This window comes from Fistularia commersonii, chromosome 20, assembly GCF_037954325.1.
Source record: "Fistularia commersonii isolate RoL2024-O1a breed Wild chromosome 20, RoL_Fcom_v1.0, whole genome shotgun sequence".
Taxonomy (NCBI): Eukaryota; Metazoa; Chordata; class Actinopteri; order Syngnathiformes; family Fistulariidae; genus Fistularia; species Fistularia commersonii.
Window position 1 is genome coordinate 4247087 of NC_141303.1, and position 22646 is coordinate 4269732.

General features: G+C 42.1%; 1 protein-coding gene across 2 annotated transcripts; it reads right to left on the reverse strand.

The window, feature by feature from the left end:
• Window positions 1-5446: 5446 nt before the first annotated feature.
• arhgap18 (Rho GTPase activating protein 18) lies at window positions 5447-22646 on the reverse strand. 2 transcript variants are annotated; one of them, XM_086167129.1, is made up of 18 exons: window positions 22574-22646; window positions 14157-14370; window positions 13506-13635; window positions 12521-12603; window positions 12243-12395; window positions 11400-11463; window positions 10885-11003; window positions 10014-10085; window positions 9380-9473; window positions 9103-9194; window positions 8727-8804; window positions 8436-8595; window positions 8275-8357; window positions 7954-8160; window positions 7560-7694; window positions 6605-6726; window positions 6441-6496; window positions 5447-6253 (listed from the first exon to the last, which is right to left on the reverse strand). In XM_086167129.1, exons 1-18 carry the CDS (start codon window positions 22606-22608, stop codon window positions 6165-6167), a joined length of 1986 nt encoding a protein of 661 aa, XP_086023255.1. In that variant the 5' UTR covers window positions 22609-22646; the 3' UTR covers window positions 5447-6164. The 2 variants fall into 2 exon arrangements, with proteins under 2 accessions (XP_086023255.1, XP_086023254.1); XM_086167128.1 differs by lacking the exon at window positions 22574-22646 and adding an exon at window positions 21238-21512.

The window sequence follows — 22646 nt, forward strand, 5'->3', positions numbered from 1 at the left end:
ATGAGCTTGTTGAGTCTGTTCGCATCAGCTGTCTTGAGCCTGCTGCCCCAGCACACAACAGCGTAGAAGATGACGCTGGACACCACCGAGTGGTAGAACATCTGCAGCATGGTCCTGCAGACGTTGAAAGATCTGAGCCTCCTGAGGAAGAACAGGCGGCTCTGACCCTTCTTGAAGCTGGCGTTGGTGTTAATAGTCCAGTCCAGTTTATTGTCCAGGTGGACACCCAGGTACTTATAACTGTCCACAATGTCCACCTCTGTACCCCTGATGGTGACTGGGGTCGGATGGGTCCTCTGTTTCCTGAAATCCACCACCAGCTCCTTTGTCTTTGTGACATTGAGCTGGAGGTGGTTCAGTCCACACCACTCCACAAACCTGTCCACCACGCTCCTGTACTCCTCCTCCTGGCCTCCGTTGATGCAGCCCACGATGGCAGAGTCATCTGAGAATTTCTGCAGGTGGCAGGACTGCGAGGAGAACCTGAAGTCTGAGGTGTAGAGCGTGAACAGGAAGGGAGACAGGACCGTCACCTGTGGCGCCCCCGTGCTGCTCACAATGGTGTCCGACGTGATGTTCCCCAGCCTCACGTACTGCGGCCGGCCTGTGAGGTAGTTGTTGATCCAGGCCGCGAGTGGAGCATCTACCTGCATGTCCAGAAGCTTCCTGTTCAGCAGGGCAGGTCGAATGGTGTTAAAAGCACTGGAGAAGTCAAAGAACATGACTCTCACGGTGCTTCCTGCCTCCTCCAGGTGTGTGTAGATTCTGTGCAGCAGATAGATGATGGCGTCTTCCACTCCTATCCGGGGCTGGTATGCGAACCGCAGGGGGTCCAGCGAAGGTCCGACGACTGTGCGAAGGTGCCTCAGGACGAGCCTCTCCAGCGACTTCATGACGTGTGATGTCAGGGCCACTGGTCTGTAGTCGCTGTGTGTGCTGGGATGCTTCGCCTTGGGCACTGGAACCAGACATGAGGTTTTCCACCGGTCGGGGACAACCATCTGGGTCAGGCTCAGGTTGAAGAGATGTGAGAAGATCCCACACAGCTGAGAGGCACATCCTTTCAGCACTCTGGGGCTCAGGCCGTCAGGGCCGGCGGCTTTCCTGGGACGGAGGCGGCTGAACTCTCTTCTCACCTCCTCAGCGGTGAAGGCGACAGGAGGGGGTGGAGAGAGTCCTATTGGGGGGCAGGAGGGCTGAGGTGTTCACGAGACGTCGTCCAGGGAAGCAGAAGAGGTGCGTGGGGGAGGGGGAAAGCTCCTTAGAGTGAGGGGTGAGGGCACAGGGGAAGGAAAGTCCTGAGAGGAGCTGGGGGGAGGGTGGGCGGAGGCACCTTCATCAAATCTGTTAAAAAACAGGTTTAGTTTGTTTGCCTCCTGCAGGTCTCCTTCCATCATCTGGCTTGCTTGTTTTCCATGGCCAGTGATGGTTTTCAACCCACTCCACACCTCCCTCATGTTGTTCTGCTGGAGTTTGCTCTCCAGCTTCCTCCTGTAACTGTCCTTTCCCTCTGCGATCTTCTCCCTCAGCTCCGTCTGCACCTTCTTCAGTTCCTCTTTGTCTCCACTCCTGAATGCCGCCTTCTTCCTGTTCAGCGTGTCCTTAATGTCCTTAGTCACCCAGGGTTTGTTGTTTGAGAAACAACGCACAGTCTTGGTGGGGATGATGTTGTCCGTGCAGAAGTTAACATAGTCAGTTATACAGTCGGAGAGTTTCCTGACGTCGTCTCCCTGGTCTTCGCAGAGCACATCCCAGTCCGTCGTCTCGAAGCATCCCTGAAGAGTCAGTTCTGCCTCCTGTGACCACCTCCGGACAGTTCTGGTGATCACAGGTTGCCGCTGGACCTCAGGGACATAGCGAGGCTTCAAGTGGACCAGGTTGTGGTCTGCCCTGCCCAGAGCAGGGAGAGCTGTACAGCTGTATGCGTCCTTGGCATTGGCATACAGCAGGTCCAGAGTTTTATTGTCTCTTGTCTTGCAGTCCACAAACTGTTTGAAAGTGGGCAGAGATGATGACAGGGTGGCGTGGTTGAAATCCCCAGAGATGGCTATGAAGGCACTGGGGTGCCGGGTCTGGAGTCTCGCGACCGCGGAGCTGATGACGTCATTAGCCCGCGGTGCATCGGCAGACGGTGGGATGTAAACAGTGATCATGATTGCGTGGGAAAACTCTCTGGGCAGATAGTACGGCCGGAGACTCACCGCCAACAGTTCGATGTCCGGGCAGCAAACACGCTCCTTCACCGTAACGTGTCCGGGTTTGTAAACAACCACTTGTTGTTTACAAACACAGCGACACCTCCTCCCTTCTTCTTGCCGCTGCCGGCACAACTCCGGTCCCCTCGCACCAACTGAAAGCCGGGTAAACTCACCACAGAGTCCGGTATGTTGTTGTTTAGCCAAGTCTCAGTGAAGGACAACACCGAGGCCTCACGAAACACACCGTCGCTCCGTGTGAGCGCTGTAAGCTCCTCCAACTTGTTGCCCAGCGATCTCACGTTTCCCATCACAATGGAGGGGAGATACGGTCTGTATCTCCTCTTCCTCACCCACCGTCTCCTCCCGGCCCTGCAGCCCCGGTATTTCCTCCGTAGCTCCTTAGGGATTTCGTGCCTCTCCCCCATCTCGCCGCTGTGTCGAAGCTCCATCAGCTGGTCCCGGGTGTAAACAATGGAGCCATTGCGCCATTGCGCCATGGCGCCGCTCCGCCAGGACCGGGATCCGGCTCGAAAAAAGTGCTCCAAACACCGCGAAAACAAGAAAGAGCGAATGGAGCATCATCTAGTGCTGAGGCAAAAACCTTAACTAAATTGTCACTAAGGAGAAGAGTGGATAAAAATTAAAAAAGAAAAGTAGAAGATTTACGAGAGAGACGCTCGGTGAGGAGCAACTCTGGCAGGCGGCCGCCCGAGGCAGCGCCGGAAGTCTATGACTTGGATTCGAGCATGGTCCAGGCGATCCTAGTCGAGACCGAGGCGCAGAAGGCCGCCACTGCCTGCCTCACCGCGAACCCCGTGGTCACCGGGCACAGGGGCATGCCTCCGTTCAGGCAAGACACTCTGAATTTTTGGTTCACGGTCACCGACGTGGGCATATCGCTCCCTCCGGACACGGAAGCGGAAGCGGCCTCCGCCGGGGTACGCACATCGCCCACCTCGGTGCACGTGCCCTTGTTGATGCGGTGGTACCTGAACAACGCCATCATGGTACGCCGCGAGGAGACTACCCAAGGCCGCCGCGAGGAGCGAGCGGCGGTCAGTTTTTCCATGAGCCTCGCTTTGGCGGCGGCGCCCTCGCCTTCAGCGTCGCGAGTCACGTACGCGGCGACCGCATCGGCAAACACCGTGTTGGCGCCCGCGCTGAACTTGAAGCACGTCGATGCGTGCGCCCCCGTGGGACTCTTGAACACCTCGACGCGGGGGTGCGGCGACCCGGAGCCTATCGTCGAGGAGCTCTTGGACGGCTGTTCCGTGGAAAACCACGCGCCCACCAGCATGCTCGTCTGCCACTTGGGTTCGATGTTTGCGGCCGAGGCCCTGAGCTGGGAGCTGACCCCTCGCGCCATTTCGGCGAGCCCGCGCCCGTCCACCTTGCCCAGCATCTCGCTCGTGCACAGCGCGCTCATCTGCGGAGCCAGAGTGTTACGCAGGGTCCCGAACACCACGCTCTGCACGTAGGCCAAGGTGTTGGTGATGCACATGAAACGGCGCACCGTTTCTCTCGACTCGGTGAGCGTCGACGGGTCGACCAGGGCGTTCAGGTCTTTCAGCCGATCGCCCGGCTGAGGGGCCACGAACCACAACGCTCGGCCGGCCTCCTTCTCGCTGTACGTCACTCGGCCGCTGGACATCGAGTTGGCCAGAGGGACGCTCTTCCACGAAGTGTCGTACTCCGGGGAAGTGTCTTCGCCTTTAGAGTTCAGCTCGTAGCCCCTAAACATTCGGTAACTGCGAGGGATCTCGCTCGCGGCGTCTGCCCGACGCACGCGCACCGGATACGTCACCTCGAACACGGGCCTCAGCGCGGCGGCGGCGTACGAGATCGACCCCATGTTTAGCTCCAGGAAGCAGGCCGATGCCACGGAGAGCACTGCGGCCAGGTCCTTCTCGGGCATGCTCGACACGAACGTCTCCGCGAGCATGTGCGCCACGTACAGGAACACCATGTGCGAGGGCTCCTTGCCAGGCTCGTGAGGCACCTCCTCCTCGAACTCCCCGGGCGCGAACAGCTCAAAGAGGATGGCGCGCAGCAGGCGCACTCGCCTCGGTCCGGTCAGAGCGGCTGACGGACCGTTGGCGCCTCGGCTAAACACTCCGTCACGACCCTCCCTTAAAGGCCCCCCGACAACCCCCGATTCCTCCCCCTCATCATCATCATTATCATCATCCCCGGCGCCCCCTTCGTCGCGCCGCTCCTCCCCTTTGTCGGCGAGGACCGAGTCGTAGAGAGCGCCGACTCGGTCCTCTCCTTTCAGTTCTATCAGACGCTCGTGGAAGGCGCGTTCCAGCTCGGCGCAGCTCGCCCCCCGCTGATCCAAAGACATAGGCGAGCAGGACTCGAGAAAGTGACCCAGGCGAGCGACCCCGAGCTCGACCGGTACTGCATCACAGAGTCGCGGGGGCCAGTCGTCAGACAAAAGCCTTTGTCGTTCATACGTATCTCGTCTGCGTCGAGCTTACCCGACGAGGAAGGAGCGACAGGCGTCTGCCCGGGGGCAGGGGAGGTGGGTGCGGGCATCGTGTATATATATATATATATACACACACACACATACACACACAAACACACACACACACACACAAATAAACAAACACACACAGTAATCTAGCCAACACACAAACTGGAATCAAAATATAAATGTGCCTTTATATATTTGCATTGCATCCTGTGGAGTCCATAATTTAAAAAGCCCATTTATGAGTTCATTATCCTTAAATAATCAAATAACAGTCTACTCTAAATCTAAAACAATCAGGTCTTTGGTGTGAAACTTGTAAGGCAACTTATTCAATGAATTCCATTTTGTTTGCAATACACATGAATGTCAAAATATTTGTTTGACAACATGAACTTCACTGGGTTCTACTTAAAGGCGTACGACATTGTTTCATAAGTTACCGTAGTCAGTGACTCAGTTTTGTTTTATCAATGTATTCAAAAGCATAGTGGTCAGTAATCACAAAATTGGTGCATTTTTTGGCCAGTTTCAGATAGTTGATGCTCACTGCTCAGCTCTGCCACACTAGGAATCTTTCCCAACATGAAACAAAGCAAAACACAACACAGTAGCAGGTCATTGCCTCAATACTCAAAGGGTCTCACTCAGGGTCAAACTCCCAAAAGATGCTCTGTCCTAGTTTAACAGAAGTCCTTAAAGAAAGTCTCACATTAAGTTTTATCATAAATTAAATTTCATTAGAACATATATTAAGCTAGCAGTCTTGAAATTGTGATGAAAACTTGACATTTATTAATCTTCTGTAGGTGATTCATGTTCTCCCGCTCTCTATCACTTGAGTGAATCCTGTGGCTCAGGATGTGCATGTGTGCTAGTGGTTTGTGAATCAGTGGGAGGAGGTGAAAGACAACTGATATTAATCTTGTCCAGTACCATCAAGGTAGAAAATCACCACATAAAGGCAGTCATTTTGACAAATAACCCGCGGATAAGTGGCAATCACACTATGCAAATGTCATAATTAAATATTAATATGTAATGGAATATTATGAATCATGGTACTGTGTCTCGAGTGCAGTATCAAACAGACCTCATTACTCAGTCCTCTGCTTGAACCGATGTTCATGAAGATAAGGATAAAAATAGTTCTCTTCTTACCTTCATCGCTTTGACTACTAACAAAAGATATAAACATATAGCTTAAGTTGGGGTGTTTTGATTTTTTTTTCTTAATACCCCATATTCTTTTCTACTTGTCTTACAGACGCAATCATTTTAGTTTTTTTTAACTAAAAGTGATATATTTCAATTTAGGGGTGGTCATTTTGACCATAGGACTAACCAAAAGCAATACATTTAAATATGGTTCCGAAATCAGGTCAGGACATCCAAACACCTGAAACAGCCGCTCTGATCTAGATGAAACCGTGCAGAAAATATGGAGCAGGTCAGCAGCCTCCAGTGGGGAAGAATAATGGAGAAGTCTATCACTGCACAGCCTTGATGACCCATTCTGCTGTGGGGTTGAGCTGGAAGAGGTCTTTCATGTAGGTCTCCCCATGTAGACATCTCTCCTCTGGACAGACAGGGGACACGTAGACACAAGGGATATAGTGTCAAAAACTGTGATGGAGTGATAGGTGGGATTCTTTTTGAATTTTAAATGGTGCCGCTCTTGCGTCCTGCACATTTTATTCATATATACAATTAAAACATTAGAAATGACTACAGTGTTTGTTCCTCTACACAGCAGACAGACTTACTGATGTTTCCACCAATCTCATAGAGACACAATTCATCTCGTTTAAGCGCCACTGAGCTGGGAAGACAAGTAAACAGGGTATGGGACACAAAAAGAATGTGTATTTGAAAAAGGAAATACAAACAGACTTTATGTTGAGTATAAAGGGATAAGAGTATAAATAACCTGTCTTGGCTGAGAAAGCGCATCAATACATCTGCAGCCTGTAACTCTTCAGTAAGCTGAACAGCCATGGAAACTTTGCTGAACTGTGGCGCCTGCACACGAATAAATCCCTGGGAACTCTCCTGAACGTGAACACAGACAGAAAAGGAAGAGAGAATTTAGCATCCTATCTATGTAAGCAGTCTTAACCGACAATTAAGCTGTAGGCAAAGTGTGATTTTTTTTTTATTTAGGTTAGGTGGTCAAATGAGTTAGCATCTTATTATATTTCCTCTAACACTTACAAAATTTAAAATGTAGACTTTTTACACAAGGTTTCATTTAAAATAGTAATTAAAATAGGTGGTACTTGTACTTTTTTTACACACAGACACACACACACACACGCGCGCACACACACACACGACAGAAGAGTATCTCATCTTTATTTGATAATTTATCTATAAAAAAGTTTTTTGTAATGTTTTTGAAATTGTTACTGTCGTCATGTTTTGGTATATTTCAGGCACTTTTATTGGTGCGTTATTATTTTTGAGTTGTTTTAAACTTATTTTGGTAAATGATGGCTTAACCTTGAATGATTGTGGTCAGTCTGACTGTAAGTAAACAATAAAAAACATGTTGTAATATTACCAATGGTGATAATGCCATTTTATGAATTACACAAACTCCTTGACCCAGTCATTCAGAAATTAAGCATTTGCAACATTTTCTCCCTGAGAGCAGATCATCCAAAATACGGCACGTTCTCTTAATCCAGTGGTTTAGCAGAGATTTGTTATTATAACAAATCTTAATTATTTCTTTCTTTTTAGGGCCTGGTTTCAAGCACAAGCTGAGATATTTTGATTGAAAATGACATGAAATCTGAATTATATCATACAACGCTATTTTCTCTGTGGTACAATTATAGGTTAGTGTTTTTGTTTATTTAAATAATCTTTTGAAGATATACCTCAGACACAGTTTTGTCAGACGGTTTGTCTGTTGTGATCTTCTTCAGCAACTTTCGTACAGCTCTCTCTTTATTTTGTTTTCTTTGATTCTCCATGTTTTGCTGTCTGACCTGGGTCAGAATGAACTTGGGAATCTAGTTGAGATAAAGAGACACATACACACAGATTTAAGTGCTTTCATGGGCAACAGTTAACACTTACTTTGCAACTGTAATCAAAAAAATGTTATGTTATAACCTTTTTTTCAACAATTATCTAATTTTTGATAGGCTGGATAAAAATATGTATTTGTAAAAATTGTGACTTTTTTCATGCTAGCATAAATTTCTCTGATATTTTTATCAACCTGGATACATATAACAAATAAGACAGTAGGCTTTCTTATATTCATACCGTCCAAAGAAGATTCTGGTATCTAATCAGCAGCCGAACAATGTTGGCGGTGCTTGTTGCCATGGAGAACTCCTGTTGTTCCGTAACCTTGGATCGGCAGCCTTTAAACATGAAGATGTTGGGTGCCATGACAACAGAAACATTGTTGAGGGTCATTTTGTTCTTGGCCTGATGGTCAATCACTCGCTGGAAAAATTCCACTAATGCCTAAAGAATGAAGCAGAGATGTACTTTAAAATAGCGATATGGAAATGCATTAGTGACGGGAAACCCCGCACATCTTGAAGTTGAGCATTTAAATGTAGTTTCTCTCCAGAGTACCTTTAAACTGTCACGATTCGCTTCAGGTAACAAAAGAACCAGCAGGTTCAAAGCCTGCAGCTGCTGCTTCTTCGTGGGCAGCTCTGTGAACACACGTCAGTCAAGCTCTTGTGGGGTAAAATACATTTAAATTGACCTTAGAGGACAGGAAATACACGTACTATTGACGCCAATGAAAGCGTTGAGGTACTCCACAGTTAGTAAGGGATGCGGTAACTCCCGGATGAACAGCTTCAAAAGGCTAGCTGCATCATGCTGTTTCAGCTGCTGCCATGGAAACCCTCCGTCATAGAAAGATGACTCAAGGTCCTTACACAATGCCTGAAATTGGGACAGATACACAGACAAGCATGTTACACAAGGTCAAGAGCTAGTTTTACAAATGCAAAATGCATTCTGGTCACAGAGCTTTATTGCAGGATGACAGATTGAAGAATTAAACTATTTCCCACCTTGACTCTAGTAGCAGCACCGGGGATCCGAAGCAAGCCTTCTGTGTCTAAACCTGCCTCTTCAATATGACAAATGAGCTAGAGGTGAGACAGAGAGGCAAAAACTTCACAAAAAGAATGTTTAAGGCCGAAACCAAGATCAGATTGGTCAATGGATCGACGCAGAAGATCCTTCCAACAGTCCTTTTCTCCCCTCATGAACAACATAATTTCCACATCAGTGAAATTCTGTTCAATTTGAAATGAAAAATAACTGTTTCATCAGGATATTTTAAAAGTTAACATATTGATCCTTTTTTTTTTTTTTACTTGGGACTGTTTTATGTGAAAATTTGAAATGGACACAGAAACCTCTGGGTATAGCTGTACTTCTCACCCTCTGAAGTATGCATGGAACTTTGGTGCCAGGAACTCTCCTCTGGTCCTGCTCCAATAAAATGGGAAGGGGGACACCAAATAGGCCGCTTTCTACACAAAGACATAGACAAACATCGGAGAATTTTCAAGTCCATTATTAACTAAGTAGGTTCACCCCAGACAATCTCTTCATTTAAATTTATGTTTCTGTATATCTATGCTTGTATGCATATATAGAGCAGCCATCGCTGCTTAGATGTTCATGTTATTAAACTGCATGTATTGGATGCATGTACCTTTGGTTTTTAGTTTGACAGCTTTGTTTGCCTTCAAGTCTATTCCAGCGGTGTCAAAAAGGGCTGTCATCTCGACCAGCGCAAGTCTGCGAACCTGAGAGAAAGTAAAAACACACAGATTGAAAAGACATGGAGATTCTGGACATACTTCTTGCTCTTCTAAATTTCAATTCAAATATGTGTAATAGGAATGATGAGATTAAGTATTTAGACAACATTTTCAGTACAGAAATTTAGAATAATTGATAACTGTGTTTTTATTGTTGGTTTTTTTATACATTTTTTGCCATATATAATTAAAACATTTTTACTGAGGGTACTTTGAAAATCATTATCATGCAATAAAATATCATCACACATAAAAATAATGTAACTCAAAAAGAGTAAGAGTGGCACTGTAGATTTCACGCTGTAAGGATAAGAAACAACTAATTTGTAATAGTGAGAGATGTTTGTGAGATCATTTTTCAAGAACTCATGTCATTATATTTGCTGTTTGGGCTTCTTTGGCTTTCCTTTGTGACCAACGGAAAGAAAATATCAAAAAGCAAACTCTCAAAATTGACTCAAGCTTTAAATGTTTGCATTTTGCCTTCTATTTTACTTAGCAGTGCTTCTGCCCTCAACAAATTACCTTTTTCATATCAGGAAGAGAGAGATCTCTTACTCTGGTCTGACCCGTTTTATCTTGGAGAAATGTGAAGTTCTAAAAGGGAAACACAAAAAGGAGATGGAATCAAAAAAATATTTCTGTCACTGACAGAAACATTATACATTACAGGAAACATTGAGAAAGAAAGGGCGCAGTTTCTTCCATTTTGATCAAGATTCATTTTGAATCAGATATCTACTGAAACGAACGACCAAGCTCAAACAGTTACAAACTTAATCATCTTCATTACCGAGACACAATGAAGAATAATTTTCAATCAGAAATTTAATGACACCTTTAAAGAACTTAGGAGTGCATAGTCATAATAAAGCAGAATATATAGAAAAATAAACTAACATGTCAAGAGGAGATGGTTTGACTGAAGCTTTAAATGTCATGAATGTGAATCAGTTTTGTTTAATGTGAAGCTGCATCAAAAGTGGACGCTCAAGTTGAAGCTGCTATACTATCTTTGGCCTCTAAGTGTCGTCACAGACCTACACGCTTTTCCATCACAGTGTTTCGCTGTCTGAGGAAATGTAATACAAACCTTCAATTTACGGGATGACGGAAAAATTGCACATTTCACTACATCCTACTAAATGTTTGGTTTAAGATTATCCATTGTTTACGGGTGCATTTGAATGGTGCAATTAAAGTATTTTCAAACCTATCGCCCTAAATAAAAAGAATAATGCAACACAACCAAAACTAATTAAGACACATTGTGGAACTAGAAGAACAACAAGTATGAGGATATTGGAAGTAAGAGAAAACTTTACTCAGGCTACACCAATTTCATTACCACAAAGACAGTGACGTGCATCTATATATGCATGTTATCGTGACTCACTGGTAATTTTTCATCAGGTGAGTTCAGGCTGGTGGAGACCATTAACCGTTGGTGACTGTCCTTGTAACTGAGCGCCTGCTCTGAAAATGCGACTTCGTCATTCATTACTGTTTCAACTTCTGTCAAAACAAAGAGAAGAAGTTACAGCTACAATAACACAATAAAAATGTGTTTATGTGAGAAGAATACAGTTGTATATATAAAGGGATACACAATTAATGTGATGTTAAATGATGCAGTGTTTGAATTTCTGCAGCTAAGAGAAACAGAAATGCCTTGAGTATCCCATCTAGTTTTTGTTCTTTGATCAAATTGGAGGTTGGATAAACTGTCATATATTTCTCAAGTGTGGGTTTTTAAAAGTTGGGTTTTGTAATGTAATTTTGTAATGTTTGTATGAAACAAATGGGTTTGATTCTCAAAATGATTCACTTGGCTTAAGCTTATTTTAACATGTTTGTCATTTTCCTTGCTGAGTCATGCATTTATGTGTCTCTGCGAGTTGTGGCTCATACCAGCAGAACTGACATCGTTTTGTCCATTTTCATTTCCCCCTTTGAGTTTCCGTGGCTCTCTGTCCTGCAGCAGACAAACCATCACCATGACATTACTGCACACCACATAGAGTAACGTTCAACCACTGACAAATTCCGACAGAACAGACTTCTCCGGTTCCCTGGTACATTTTTTCACGTTAAATATTATCCTGTCTGTTAATAAGTGGATAAACTGTGCCCAAGTAAAAAATGTGATTTCATGCAAAAAAGCTTGTTCTGCTGACTAGAGCAGTTCGAGGAACTAACACAGCTACCGAATCTGTTAAATTCCTGTGACATTTAAAAATAACTGTTTGCAGAAGAAGAATGCTATATGTTTACAAAGTAAAAAAAATAATAAAATGGGAAAATTTCATCAGACTGGAGAAGTAGCAATAAACACAAACTAAGTCACGAGCAACCACTTCCTTTTGTGGTAAAAAGAAATATGTTTGTTGTGGTTGGAAGTTAACTTATTGAGTTTTTTTTTCTTGCTTGTTTTGTTTTTTGTGCCTTATAATTCATGCCCACTGAGATTCTGTGACGCAATGCGATTAAAAAAATCTTGAAAAAAGTAAAAAAAAAACAAATACATAAAATCTTATCGGAGTACATTTTTGTGCGTATATATGTAGTTTTTCATTTTATTGTCAGAGCTCCAACTGTTTAAGCAAACTGGATCTCGGAGATTAAACCTTTTTAACGCTGGTGATGCCCAAGTTAAAATGGACTGCATTTGGAAATTTAATTTTTCAGGATTTGCAGAAACCCCAATGAGAGACAATCCCACAAATGTATCTTAGCGTATGTTTGTGTCTCAACCTTTTCGGGGGGTCTGAATATATCCCGAACATCAGGAACGTGTTGTCGATTGCGTCGCCGTAACAGTGTCTGTTGTAATGATGTAACGCGACGTTCTACAGCGGCTGCCTGGGTTCTGGTCAGTGTAGACAAGAAAACATCGCTGTCCACTTCCTGTTGGACGACCAAAAGAACATACTTACATAGATAAAGGCAATCAGTGATGGTGTTCTTTCATATTTTGAAGTGAACTGCAAATATGAGACTGATTAACTAGAACTCTGTGACATGATTCACACCTGATCCTGGTCAGCTGCCAATGAATCATCAAACAAACGTGCGAGCCCTGCCTCCATGAGCCACGCCTCCTCCTGTTCCCCTTCTGAAAGGACAAATGGAGGTGAAAACTAAAATGATTGACAAATATTTTACATATTTAAAATGTATTTCAGAAAAAAAAACATGGCACAGAGAAAACAACAGGACAGAGGCCTTTTTGAGAGACAGTCATTTCTGCAGGTGCAGGAAAGGGAAGTTGGAGAACAAATATGGAGGTGGATAGACATTCAGGAAGTCTTTGTTTGCACCAAAGAACAATAGTCAGTCTTTAACAAATTAAATTAGGCTCACTGACAGTGTAGAATTGCATTCCTCCAGCACAAAAGCCAGTATGAAGGGACCCGAACAGATGAATAGATAAAATCCATAACATGGTATTGTGATCGCTGTATGTAAAAATATAAAAATGAAACATGGCAGAGCTAATGAATTGGTGGGAAAATCTTTCCAATTTTCCTAAGACACAGATGTATGAGAAACAAAGACAGACCGTCTCTGAGATTATCACATTTAGCAAATTAAAAGGGGCAAATCTGCAAAGAAGAAAAATGATGATTATTTGAGGAAATAATGTTTATCTTCCTTAGTGAATTTGATTCCTTAATGGAGATTTGGCTCAGTCTGAAGAAAACAAAGATGCCGTTAATCAACAGTGGAAACCACTTAAACATGTGATTCCTCTCGGATGTTCGCCTGATAATATGTAAAAATGCTTCAAAAAGCTTCACCAGCTACCTTAGGAAGACAATCGGGGCTGACTTACTGATTTGATACTTTTATAGGCTTTACTGCATCTGTCCATTTGTTCCATATCTCATGTGAAAGTAGAAAAGTTTAAGTCGATGAACAAACAAATATGGAAAAACAACATGGAGACAGGATGCAAGAAAAGAGGTAGAAACGCTTGGAATATTTAGGTCTGTCCAAGGATGTGATGGGTCGTACCCTCTGGGACTTTTTGCTGCTCCTCCTCTTGCACATCACCTTCTCCCCTCCCTGCTCCTCCCTCTCTAGAGGACGTGATATTCTCCAATTCCTTCCAGTAGTCGTCCATCTCCAGCTCGTCCAGAGAGTCCTACAAAATCGCACACCAGACATTTAAGAATAACTTGAAACTTTAAGGTTTTATTAATGCTATTGCTACTAATTAGCAGCAAAAAAAACAGCAGCTCACAGTCAGTTTGATGTAATTTCTATGCAATTTATTTTGTATTACCAACTAACTAATAGCTTGCATGGTTGTAAGTTTAGACAGGAATCTCAGGATGTTTCTTTTATTCTCTCTTACAAGCCGTACTATTCAACTCACTTCTATTTCTATTGAATGAGGGGACTAGACTTGTGTAAGTGCTTGTTTGTCTAGATAAAAAAATGTATCCAAATGTAGAGGTGATTATATTTTATTGAAACAGATGGCAGATATACTATGTTAGAAAAAGAAGCGAAAGAGTATGATTATGAAGTTTCATTGTCATTGGACTCTGGTACAAGCCAGACTGTTTGTTAACTTCATAATTACACTAGTAAGTTTTTAAAGAAACCTGATCTCATATATAAGGTAGGTGCAGGTGCAACATGTCCTCATTCACAGCCTACCTGAGAGCTGCAGCGTTCACATGGTGGGCGGGGTCTGGACCTGGTGTTAGGACTGTGTCTGGGACTGGAGCCGAGATTAGGGCTGGAGGAAAGTTGAGACCCGGGAGCCGTCAAGGTGCTCGGGTTTGGAAGCGATGACAGTTCGGCGCTGGGGGTCTCAGATATACTTCGGTGATGTGTGCAGTGGTTCTGTTGGACAGTGTACTGGCCAGTTCTGCAGATTTAAATCAAACACACAGGAAACAAAAGGTCAAAGATGGCTGGATCACATGGCAAAAAAAAAAAAAAAAAAATCAACACCTTATAAAACAGACCGGAAAAGCAATGATAAAAGTAGTACTGTCGATCAAGATATGGGGAATTTCATGCAGGACCTGATCAAGAACAGAATACTTACTGAGGCAGTTTCTATTGTAGCTATGGACTTTGCCCCTTATTTAACAGAGAAGTTATTGCAGGTGCCTAACGGCAGTGACTCTAATTAAAGTATCCCTGTTAAATTATGTTAAAATATGAGGGGGGTTCTAGTTGAAACACTTCCAAGGGGGGGTTTTGAAAACAAATAACGCCTTTAATTTGATGGCCAGGAGACAGACAACCACCTGTGAGGAAAACCTCAGCAGGGACTAAAATTAGCTTCATACAGCTGCACTTTCGCTGACACATCTTAAGTGTTAAGTAACTGAATCTGAGTGAATCATTACAGTTGGTGTGGTTAGAAATTGCTTAATTCAGTTTCTGTTGTGGATGTGAGCTTTGTGGAAGCATGCATAGTCACAGCAAAACAAACACACAATTATCCTGAGGTTTATCATTTTAGTTTGACTGCCAAAATGAACAAGAATGCTTCCTGGATTATTATTTTTTTTGAGGGTGTATATAAACTTTGAAAATAATCCATGATTTTCAAATGCATGTAGCAGTCCTGTGATCACTAAGCTTGTGTTTGAAAATCTCTATCTAGTTGCAGATTTCAAGTATTTGTGAATATTGTATACTTCCGCTTGCAGTTTATATTCATGTTTGTCCAGACTTACAACATGGATTATGTCCCGCAGACTGTAAAATAACTTAAGCCCTCAGTGTGAAACAGATGTCATTATTAGTCCCTCGAGTTGTTACTAAGGCATTGAATGAAGGCTAGGAAGAGTGCTTTTGTGGAATTAAATGATGTCACACCAACTTTGACTGAACTTTGACTGAAATATAAAACTTAATCACTCCATCAGTTCCCCTTATTTGACCTTTGTGCTAATTAGAGTGCACATTTTAAAAGTTAAGGCCAGGATCATGTCTAGTCAAAATGTTATCAGTTCATTCTCAAGTCCAAGCGAGCGTCCTTCAAGGCATTACTTAGATAATCCAACCAAAATTGTCTTGTGAGGGCACCTTAACCCCAACTTTTAACCATCAACTTTGATTATCAAAGAAATTCCTTCAATAAAAGCCTCCCACAACAACAAATAGGAAATGAACAGGCAACAAAAAAGTAATGGTTTGGCAACTTAAATTAGACAGTATATTGGCAATTAAAGAAATTATATTCTATACTTTCAGTACATTTAAATGTCTATACTTTTAACTTGATATAAAGAGATAATGCATCAATAACTTGATGAGGTTGTGATTCAAAGGAAAAACAGATTAAATGACGACCTTGAACAAGATGTTATGAAAGTAAGTCAAGTATAGATGATAAATCTATTAAAAAAAAGGTTAGATCCGTGGTGGGAGTTGGCAATAATGTTTCAATCAATAATCGTAATCAACCAAGTGTTAAGTTGTCTTAGAAAATTTCTCGTACAAATAAATGATTGATCTGCTGAGCTGCAGTTAGTAATATATTTCATTTGGAAAACTAACCATTTTGGGAACAAAGTCAGCAGGCTCCATGTTCAATCATTGCATTCAGCAACTGAAGTTGGATTACATGAAGTAAATGAAAAAGTCAGACCAAAGTGCTGAAGTAATTAATTTGGAATTATCAATGGAGCATTACAGTGAGGCTCCATGCTGAGCCAGGGTCACATTCCAAGAGTTTCTGCCACAAACACACATGCTATATCTTACGGCAATACTTTTCATAAGTTGAAATCTTTATCAGTGTTGAAAAGTGAACTGAATATCATGATCTGCCTACATCAACAACCCAACCTAGATTCTTCTTCCTCTAAGTGTGATGGTCTTCTTGTGTAGCTTGCACCCTTTTTCTGGCAACATCGCATTTCTACTTGTCCTGTCCTGTCTGCATTGACTTAAAGACAACACACACAGCTAGACTCTATGACACCCTGTTGCTTGGACAGGACCAAATTTACGAGACCCTACAAAAATGTTTTCATCAGTAAGGAATGAGAAAAATGTTCTTCGCTTTAGATAAATGGACAGATTTGTTTACCAAGGAAGCATTTGAACCTGCAAGAACATGTTAATCATTTACTATCATCAACAACTACAGTCAAAACAGAAAAGTTGACCCAATCATAAATCATAGCTTAGCAAACACAAATATACATGCACACATATCATAATTTCACAATGATGGAACAACTCACTGCTTTGGTCTGGACTTTTATTCTATGGATGGTATATCAGATGCAAACTTTGTGCTCTGGTCTGTGCTATGACTAAGACATGGTCACTATATGCAACTTACACCATTTCAAATATCATTGATCATATTACATTGGTTAACTGAACCTGATGAGCTCCTATATCATTTTATTTCATGATATGTTGGGTTTAGGCACTCTTTAGACTCATTTTAGGTGAGCCAGCTGTAGTTACAGCATTTATATATTCTTTTAAAAAGAAGTGTATAAATGATATGTAGAGTCAAAGTTTTCCTTGTTTTCAACGGCTTTACCTCAACAAAGGTATTATTACTAGATATTTCAGTTGCTAGTATTTAAAGGTTGGGTAGATTTAGGTTGTTTATTAACAAAAAAACATAATACAGTTCAAACCAATAGAAACACAAATCAAATCAAAATTTGTCCACGATGGATGTAAGCCCAATGGGTTTAAGTACTTTGGATGGAGTTCCATCGAATCAAATGGGCAAATTAAGTGTCAAACTAATGATTTTGAAAAGCTCAGACGGCCTCAAACCGATGTCTGGGAGTTTTCAATCAACCAGACAATGCGTGGAAGGCCTGAAAGGACTGTTTTAAGTTTTCCTACTTCTTCTGGCCTATGAGGTGCTTCAAGTCATCTTGAAAATGTTTAGAATTTTGGTGGATTGCTATAATTATTGGTTTCCCAAGCTCATTATTGAAAAGTCTGGTAACTATTTAAACTTGAATATACAATTGCACCAAAACACGTGGCACTGTAGCCTTTCATAGAAGTCAAGTGGGCTGACCTTTTTAGCAAGACAAACATTCTCTCTCCAGCACACGTTCGTAAAAAGATACACAAATGACCTTAGAGAGGAACAGCAGCTTGTTATTGTTCTACTCTTTGTACCTCACACCTTTTATCTGCAATGTGTGGAGAAACGCCTTGAAAAGCACAGTGAGCTGCAAACAGGGACAGAAGGAAACTGCAGCTTCCAGCAATGAGTTCACAACTAAGCTACAGAGTTGGTTTGCTTTTAAAAGCTTACTTATAAAATGTGTTTATATAACTAGTAAACCAATGTGTAAAGTTAGTTTGTACATTGGATTCATGCTGATGACTCTTCCCTTTTGACAAATTTCACACCAGTCCATACTCTTGAATTGAAGATGGAAAAGGATCGTGAACATCGCTTTTTTTTTTCCCTTAATGGTTGATATATCAGCTATTCCTATTGTATTGCATCTCTTATCACTGTAATACGGAGGCTGATTAAACGTTTGCAACCACAGATATTCACATGACGCAAAAGTGCATCAACACTATTACATGTGGAGAAAACACAGAAGTAAATATTAGCTGAAATAAATAGGGCAGAAATCATAAAAATACTCACCACCATCATCAGAGATAGCTGACTGAGGTATGGATTTACTGATCTAAACAAACATGCAAATTTCAACTGACATAACTACTTTTTTGTTTCTTGTGGAACAATTTGGACTGAATTTCTTTAATTTATGTCTTGAAATAATTGGTAAACTTCATTTTTTCATTAAGAATAACTAATAACCGTTGACCCCTGGGAATCCTTGTTATATATAACCAAAATAAACAGCAGGACCATTGTGGCCGAAATGGGGGAATGAAGGGGAATGAGAAGGGGGGATGAAAAGTGTGTGTTATTCCCACTCAGATCAACAGGTGCCAGCTGCCCTCCAAGGGAACAGTCTCTCTCATTGTCAACCTCTCTCTCTCACAAACACACACAATGACATAGTGGTTGAATGAATGATCTGCCTCAGCGTCGACAACCCTTTTCATTATAAATCATTATTCTGAAAGCTGGATTCCTTTTAAGGGCCCTTGTATTTGTCTTACGCATTAGTCTCTCTGGCTTGGGGTCCTGTTTTTCCAAACATTTGGAGCCGAGGGTACAAACATTTTTTTTGATGGAGGAAACAACAAAAAGTGGAAAAGTGCTCAGCTAAAATTAATAGTTTGTATGAAATACATGCTAATGCACTGATGTAAAAAGAGTTTTTGCAATGGTCGGGTAAGGTGCAGTTGATGTAAATCATTTTGTACTGAACAGCAGGTCACTTTCAGAATAGATTCTCCTGCAAATTATTCAGTTTTAAAGCCAATCAATCAATTGGTCCATATATTCTTAAATGAAAGAACAATGTTATATGTGCTCAGAACAACTGTTTTCTGACATCCAGCCGATTCATCAAATGAGGTTATTTCTTTGAAAGCAAAACATATATATTCAGGTTCTCACTCTTCCTCATTTGTAAAATAAACTTAAGCATACAGGAAATTGCAGTGAAAGAACAGCCTTTTTCTTTGTGGGAGGGTGAAAAAGTAACTTGAAACAAAGAGACTCATCATAAGTTTGAAGCTGTTCTAGAGTAAAATGTTTATCAGCCCTGCCTTCACACAGCCACAGGGTAAAAGCCTTCATTTGAAAGGTTTTATTACAAATCTTTCTTGTCTGCTATGAAGTGATTCTTTCCTTAGCTGCTCTTCCTCTTTGCATATGCCATTTCCTGCACAGCACTCAATTTCAGCTCAGAGGTTTGAAAGTTCATCAAACTGATCCATGTTTGTCCACCAACCTCTGTTTTTTGTGGTCATCTTTACCGGGTAGGTCTACGTGAATGTTTGAAGAAATAGTCCAAGTTTTTTGAGCTATCTTTGCTGTTTTTTTCCCCAACTACCTACTAACATCTTGCTGATCTTTACACAACTCTACTGTAAATGTCAGGAAATTTCTGAGGTATTTTCTCGACGTTTACAAGATAGTGTGTTGTTTTAATTCGTTATTGATAAATGATATTGTCCCCAACTCAGAAGTGACTTTTCTGATGAAAAAAGAAGAAACTTGAGATATTAACTAGCCTTATTACATTAATGATGAACAGATGCTGGTACATATCCAGATGTAAACATTGAAATGATTTATGAGATCTGAGTTGCAGGACATTTATTATGAACTTGTCAGGCACTGGCTGTGTGACATTTCTTGATCATGGAGAAAATTACCACAAACTAACAAGTCAAAGCAGACAGGGCACGCACTGCTGTGACAACGGCAGACTGTAACTTGATGCTGTTTTTTTCCTTGCTAGCCGGATCAAGCCATCTGGAACACACAAACACACACACACACACACACACACACACACACACACACACACACACACACACACACACACACACACACACACACACACACACACACACACACATACGCACACACACACACACACATATGGTGTATATCCACACAAATGCTCAAGAGCTGATGTGTTGTATTGTCCTCCAGCTGGGACTTTAGCTCACCACCATTGTTGATGGCATGGCATACAAACAGCTGGCTGCACCACGCGAAACAAACAAGACAACACTGTTATGAATTAAAGAGAGTAACTGTGCTGATTCCCAGAGTTTAGTTCCTAGTCACTGGATCCCCTAGAGCAGCATATTTTGAAATAATGGCTCCAGTCTCAGGATGGGCCCTTTCCTCATTGTTTGCAAGGCAAACAATAACATATAAATAGGAACAACGCTAAAAATTCATCTTGACAGGATATAACTAACAGTATTGTAAGACTCAGTATTGACTGAATGAACAACGTGGAGTAATATAGCACATTTCATAAGAGTAAACAAGGCTCCATTCAAAACTCTTTCACAAGCAGAAGTTAGTTTGAAACCCATTCACTGACAAATTCCATAACAGAATATTTCCTGTTTCTTGTAAAATTGTAGGCCATTTCAGTTTGTTTTTTTTTCCCTGTAAGCTCCCAGTGTAAGCTATCTGTTTAACTTCTTGATGATTGTCTGGCTTTCAACTTTCTCTTCATTATGAATTAAATTTTACAGAAAAAAGGGATGTTTACAGACTTTTCTGTCATTTCTAAAAAGTAGTTTGGCGATTCTACGTCATTTTAAGCTTAGTCATATATTTTCCAATTTGTGAAAGATTTTTTTTAACGTTTTGTTGATGACTTGATTATTTAAGAGACTATTACAAATGCTTTCATAGGTTTGCCAATTTTGAAAGATTTTTTTTCATGTTTTCCTGATGACTTGATTATTTAAGAGACTATTACAAATGTTTTCAAGCCATCTATTTAAGTATCATTCCACTAAAAACACCTTTGCTGGGACGGGAGAGTATTCTGTCAATCTGATCAAATATAACAAGGCAAGGTTAAAATGCCGATTAGGCAGCAATGGAAAAAGCATAACCTGAGGCAAAGGGTGGAGTTACAGCCCCGGAAGTAAAGGTTGCTTATGTGCACTAAACAGTGAAATTAGGTTACATCTGGATGTAACCAGCTGCACAGCTTAACACACTGAAGCATCTTGGGTTTGAGCTGCTCTTGAAGACAGACGAGTAGAAAATAACACTGTGACCTTTGGTCCACACATGCACACGCACTACTGCCCGATTATTAACTCATCATGAATTGCAAAACACACTCACACACACACACTCGCAGATACTAACGATCTGGCCATGTTGGGTTCCTGGTCCGGGCCACAGGGTCCACTTCTAGGCAAGAGTTCTGCGTTGCTGTGGTAACCCGTTAACACCACTCCCTGGGACTGCAGCTGCTGTCGACTCATGTTTCTCTTCCCAAAATGCTGATGAACAGAACGCACTCTGGCCGGATACCCGCAGCTCTGTCCGTTTATCTGCCCCTGCCTTCCATCGCCGGACTATCTTGTCGACTCATTCTGACACAAAAACTCTCCTCTTTCCTCCGCCTCCTCCTTGTTCTCGTCTTTCACTTTAACTTGTCAGTCTGTCAGGAAGGCAGGGCAGGAAGGCAGGACGGGCTGGATTTCAGATACAGCACGACACTGGGATTGGCTGACACGGCGGGGAAAAGTTTCAGGGAGAACAGCGTCCTCTTGTGTCGAGGGGAGGTGGTACCAGATGTAATGCCGTCCGGTTAATGAAACCCTGATATAAAATGAACCTGCAATTGGACCATAGCACTAAACTTTCGAAATCTACAACCCCCCGAAACCAAACGCACCTGACGAAATTTGCTAACCAAACAGTGTATGTGATTGATCTTCCGGTTCTTCCGTGTCTCAGGACGGCCCTGACCAATCAGCTGCGTGAAAGCGTTCACATGCTTATTATTGTTGCATTTTATTGGTTAATATTCGTAAAATGACTTTGTTATTGGAATGAATGGAGTTGAGGACGCAACACTTTCAATACACGGGCTGAGAGGCGAAACTATTTTCAAATAATGTGACGCGGCAGAAGTGGAGTCCCAGACTGTATGATGTAATAAAACGGTTCCCTTTAGCATGCTTAAAATTCAATTGGATTAAAAAATGCCACTTTTTTCTGAAGGACAATATTCGAGGCTAACCAATAGAAACACATCTCGCGTTGTATATGACACGCCTCCAAAACCGAAATAAACTGAGATGTGTTTTGGACATTCGGACTAAAGATTTGCATTTCAGACGATACATGTGTTCAGTGAAGCTCAGTCTGTTTCCACTCTTGACATGTATTTCTGAATAACATGTACTTTTAAATAACAAACCACCTTTTCAAAATATTAAGTCCAAAAACTTCTGCATCCAAGTGCCATTTACATACATTGCAAGGTATATGCTGTAGAATATGTATAGGTATGGTTAATAATTGTTATGGCTCAGTCATCTTTTCAAAAGATTCAAGTGCAAAATAAAATCATCCAAACAGCAAGTAACACTGTTTATGACTTGGAAATGCAGTCATGCCCGCCTTCAAGTGTTGCACATGAACTAATCCACATAACTACGGCAAACACAGACATTCTTACGCTCTTGTTTACCTGAGGTGAAGGTAGTAGGTCAGTCTTGAGACCATTGTGTTGGGCTGTATTCATCCTCACAGGATGACCTGGC

Excerpts from the sequence above, each read along its gene's own strand:
- arhgap18 (XM_086167128.1), bottom strand. The coding sequence starts at position 21,356 with ATGAGTCGACAGCAGCTGCAGTCCCAGGGAGTGGTGTTAACGGGTTAC. Across the intron at positions 12,396-12,520 it reads TGGCAGCTGACCAGGATCAG|GAAGTGGACAGCGATGTTTT; the intron begins GTGTGAATCATG and ends GTCGTCCAACAG. Across the intron at positions 7,695-7,953 it reads ACCAGAATCTTCTTTGGACG|ATTCCCAAGTTCATTCTGAC; the intron begins GTATGAATATAA and ends TATCTCAACTAG.